Source organism: Mus pahari, chromosome 14 (genome assembly GCF_900095145.1).
Source record: "Mus pahari chromosome 14, PAHARI_EIJ_v1.1, whole genome shotgun sequence".
Taxonomy (NCBI): domain Eukaryota; kingdom Metazoa; phylum Chordata; class Mammalia; order Rodentia; family Muridae; genus Mus; species Mus pahari.
Window position 1 is genome coordinate 68,802,056 of NC_034603.1, and position 4,623 is coordinate 68,806,678.

The following is a 4,623-nucleotide window of genomic DNA, read 5'->3' on the forward strand; positions in this document are numbered from 1 at the left end:
TTTTTGGCCAGGCAGTGATGACACACACCTTTGATCCCAGCACTCAGGAGGCAGAGGCAGGCAGATCTCTGAGTTTGAGGCCAGCCTGCTTTACAGTGTGAATTGCAGGACAGCCAGGGCTAAACAGACAAACCTTGTCTCAAAACAAAAACAAAACAGAAAGATTTATTTTTCACTTTTACTTGTGTGTCTGTGTGTATGTGCACATGAGTTGTGTAGGCCACTGGGAACAGAGGTGTTGGACCTCCAGGACCTGGAGTTCACAAGCTGGAGCCTGTGAGTGGCCCAGCATGGGTTCTGAGGATGATCCCAGCCTGGTGGAAGAACAGTAGACACTCTGTTTGTTTGTTTGTTTGTTTGGTTGGTTGGTTGGTTTAACAGCCCTGGGTGTCCTGGACTATCTTTGTAGACCAGGCTGGCCGCAAATTCACAGAGATCTGCCTGTCTCTGCCTCCCAAGTGCTGGGATTAAAGGCGTGCGCCACCACTGTCCTGCAACAATATGATTCTTAACTGCTGAGCCTTATCTCTTGCCTCTGAATATTACAATTTATAGGTTAATAGTTTTGCCTAAAGGATTGGGGAGCTCTTCAGACAGGGAGAGAAGCAAAGAGCACAGTCTTGGGCTGCAGTCAGGTAGATGGCAGAGATGGGCAGAGTGGTGGAATGACTAGTGCCTACACACTTTACACAGGGCTGAAGAACTGGGCCTGGGGAGAGGACATGGCTTTTGTCCCCATGAATGTACCTTGGCGACCGGAGTACCAGATGCAGAGGCTGCAGGTGACTCGGAAGCTGCTGGAGACCGAGGAGGAGGCTGCCTTCCCACTGGGGGGCGCCACCCCACGCTACCTGTACCTGGCCAGTAACCACAGCAACAAGTGGGGTCATAGGCGGGGCTACCGCATCCAGATACTCAGCTTTGCTGGAGAGCCATTGCCCCAGGAAAGTCCCATAGAGAAAGCCTTCAGCTGGGGGAGGTGAGTGATGGGTGATCAGAAGGCTTGGGGAGGTGAGCACAAGGTTGGAGCAGGAGCAGGGGAGGGATGCTTTAGAAATAGTTCAATTGTCTCTGTGGACACTGGGGTTGGGGTAGGGGTGTCATCTCCCCTTGGAGAACTAAAGCCAGGAAAGAACTCTTTCCTGTTCAGGGATGCGGGGGTGTGGATTGTACCATGAAATGGCAGGGGTGTGACATGGCCCTCCAGGGTGGTGACAGGAATTCTACAGCTCGGTGTTGCTCTGTGAGGAGCTATGAAAGCTGGGGTCAGATCATTAAGCCTGCTTCCATCATGAACCAACATCACGGGCTTAGAGACAATGGAGACCTAACCAGGGCTCTTCTAGGTACCACTTGGCTGTGACCAAGAGGAAGGAGGAAGAGCCTAGCAGCTCTAGCATCTTCAACCAGAACGACCCGTGGGCCCCCACGGTGGACTTCACCGACTTCATCAGCAATGAGACCATCGCTGGAGAGGTGAGCTGATGGTGGGATGAGCAGAGATGGAGCGCCACGATGAGCTTCACTTTCTCAAGGGCGGGTCCCCGAAAGCCCTCGGGACTCCACAGGCAGAGCTGACTCCTTGCCTTTTGTACTTTAGCAGATGTGACCATTTCCTTTAGAGCAGTGGTTCTCAGCTTTCTTTTTCTTTTTTTTTTTTTTGGATTTTTTTGAGACAGGGTTTCTCTGTATAGCCCTGGCTGTCCTGGAACTCAGGACAACTCAGACCAGGCTGGCCTTGAACTCAGAAATCCTCCTGCCTCTGCCTCCCGGGTTCTCAGCCTTCTTAACACTTCGACCCTTTAATACAGTTCCTCATGTTGGGCTGACCCCCCACACACACCATAAAATTATTTGGTTGCTACTTCATAACTGTAATGTTGCTACTGTTATGAATTATAATGTAAATATCTGATAGGCAGGATATCTAACATGCCATCCTGTGGAGGTTGGGAACCAGTGTTCTAGAAAGACACTTCTAGAGCACAGAAGTCATGTGCAAACAACTGCATCCCTCAGACCTACAGCCCTCAAAGTGCCCGCTTTGGAAATTGAGTCCTTTCCAGGCCTGAGGATTTATACAGGGCTGGAAGTTACCAGAGAAAACCACAGATCACAGCCCCCATCCCTGCCTTGATGGGTGTATTATCCTTCCAAGTCTTGGCCATCCCTGTTCCACAGTTCTCTGCGTTGCACTTTGAGGACTTTTAGAGAATGAGGGGAGGAAAGCCGTAATGGGAAGCACCAGCGATGGAGATGCAAGCCAGCCTCCAGGAGGCAGTGGTTGCTTCCAATATGCAATGAGCTTTTAATGTTTATCCTTCTGGGACATCCAAAAGAGACGCTGTTTAAAAAGATTCAAGATTGATGGGCTTGCTCGTGAATAGCTTCTTCCCTGGGAGGCAGCTGTGTAGAGAGGGCGTGTCTGGCCAACCTCACCATCCTCGTTTCCTCTCTCCTGCTAGGACTTGGTAGCCTGGGTGACAGCTGGCTTTTTGCACATCCCTCATGCGGAAGACATCCCCAACACGGTGACTGTGGGGAACGCAGTGGGCTTCTTCCTCCGGCCATATAACTTCTTTGACGAGGACCCCTCCTTCCACTCTGCTGACTCCATCTATTTCCGGGAGGGCCAGGATGCCAAGGCCTGTGAGGTTAACCCCTTGGCTTGCCTGTCCCAGACTGCCACCTGTGCCCCTGAAATTCCTGCCTTCTCCCATGGGGGCTTTGCTTACAAATAAGTGTCCCCAAGATGGACAATCTAGCCAAGAGCTGGGAAATAGAGCAACAGCTGGGCAGTACACAGAGCAATCCGATTGAGGATCTGGTTCCTTCTGTCCTCACATCTTTGATGGCCCCTCTCTCTTCTGCTGCCCTCCTTGTCTCTTCCTCCTTGCTTGGAGCATCCTGAGCCCATGGATGCCTGACACACGGGGACACTGAGCTCTGTTGGTTGTGCCTGTACTGAGTTCCTTGGGAGAATAGCCTTGCTAGGAGCCTGGAGTAATGGCTATGTTTTGTTTTGTTTTGAATATGGTTCCTTTTCCCCACCCCACCCCACCCCTGATTTGGCTTTCATTAAAAAGCTTGTAATAGCTTTGAGGACTCTGCAATGAGGATAACTCCCTAGAGACCCCAAAGTAGGGTCTCTCTGAGTCTTTTACATCCACAGATTCTTCATCTACATTCCTTTCCACTTAAGCCTCTTTCATTTCCAATCTCTCCCTCTCCCTCCCCACCCCCTCTCCCATCCTCCCCCGCCCCCACACTCTTCCTGGAGTTCCTGCTTGCTCATACATGCACAGTCCAAAAGGCGATGACCGTCCTAAGAGTTCTCTCAGTCCTCATTCTCAAACTGCAATCCCTTCTCCTGGACCTGAGTCTGTGGAAATCTCAAAGATTAATGCTAAGTCTCATCGGAGAGGACCAGGCTTTTCTATCTCCTAACGTTTGTCACATATCAGGAAGGAGTAGGACTTGTCCCTGCTGTAGCCCTGCTTTGCCCTCTTTACAAGAAGATGGAGGTGCTGTGATTATGACGAATGGTTATTTTATTCTAGGGCTCTGCTCCACTGCGGCTCTGGCCTCTGTGCAGTAGCCTGCAGAAGCCAGCTTGGGACAGTGAGATAGGGTCCATGTGTCCGCATCAAAGGTGAGAAACAGAAAACTCTGGGAAACACCCCACCTCCTACTCACCACCCCCAGGCGCCTATCACGGGATCTGTCCAATCAGAAGCAGGCATGCAAATGAGCCTGAGTCTGATCAGGCTTGGTGGGACCTGCTTCAGGGTTTCTCAGTGCTGCTTGTCTTTGCTGAGATCTGGACAGGAGGCGGTACACATGTGACTAAAAACAACAGACACACCATTCTAGCTCTCTGGCCAGCTCCAATGTTAACTTATGTTATTACTGTTATTAATGAAAGAAAGGGCTGGAAAGATGGCTTAGTAGGTAAGTGTGCGGACTGCTCTTGCAAGGGACCCAAATTCTGTTCCCAACATCCTTATTAGGTGCTCACAACAATCTATATAACTCTAGCTCCAAGAGAGCCGATGCCCTCTTCAGGAGCACCTATACTTGTGCACATACCTTCACACAGACATATACATATAAATAAAAAATAAAAGTACTTAGCCTGGCATGGTGACATGTGACTTTAATCCCAGCATTGGAAGGCAGAGGTAGACAGATCTCTGAGCTTGAAGCCCGACTGACCTACAGAGCAAGTTCCAGGACAGCCAGAGGCACACAGAGAGACCCTGTCTTACAAAACAAAAACAAACAAACAAAAAGAGAGTTCTTTAAAGACAAAAGAAAAGCTAAAAATGAGTAGGCTATGAGTGCATATTTGTTTATTTCTGCATTCTTTGAGAACTGAGTAAGACCAGTTGCCTCTAGGTAGGAAGACAGGTGAGAGAGGGAATTGGGTTCTGCATGCCCTTCTGAACATCCTGAATTGGAACCATGTGATCATATTGCCCCATCAAAATAAATAAGTGGGCTATACACAAACTGTCTTGTCTTTTCTTGTAAACATGCTGTGTGTGGCAAGGGTGTGTGTGGATCGCCTGAATACTTGAGACCCTAAAGAAGTAGGTTGCGGGCTGGTGAGATGGCTCAGTG

General features: G+C 49.7%; 1 protein-coding gene across 1 annotated transcript in view; it reads left to right on the top strand.

The window, feature by feature from the left end:
- Aoc3 (amine oxidase copper containing 3) overlaps nucleotides 1–4,154 on the top strand; it is a 9,111-nt gene extending 4,957 nt beyond the window's left edge. Inside the window, exons 2-4 of the mRNA XM_021213710.2 lie at nucleotides 694–979; nucleotides 1,347–1,476; nucleotides 2,466–4,154. Of these exons, the coding sequence (XP_021069369.1) occupies nucleotides 694–979; nucleotides 1,347–1,476; nucleotides 2,466–2,741 (692 nt within the window). The 3' untranslated portion in view covers nucleotides 2,742–4,154. The remainder of the gene's footprint in view (nucleotides 1–693; nucleotides 980–1,346; nucleotides 1,477–2,465) is intronic.
- The last annotated feature ends 469 nt before the right edge of the window (nucleotides 4,155–4,623 follow it).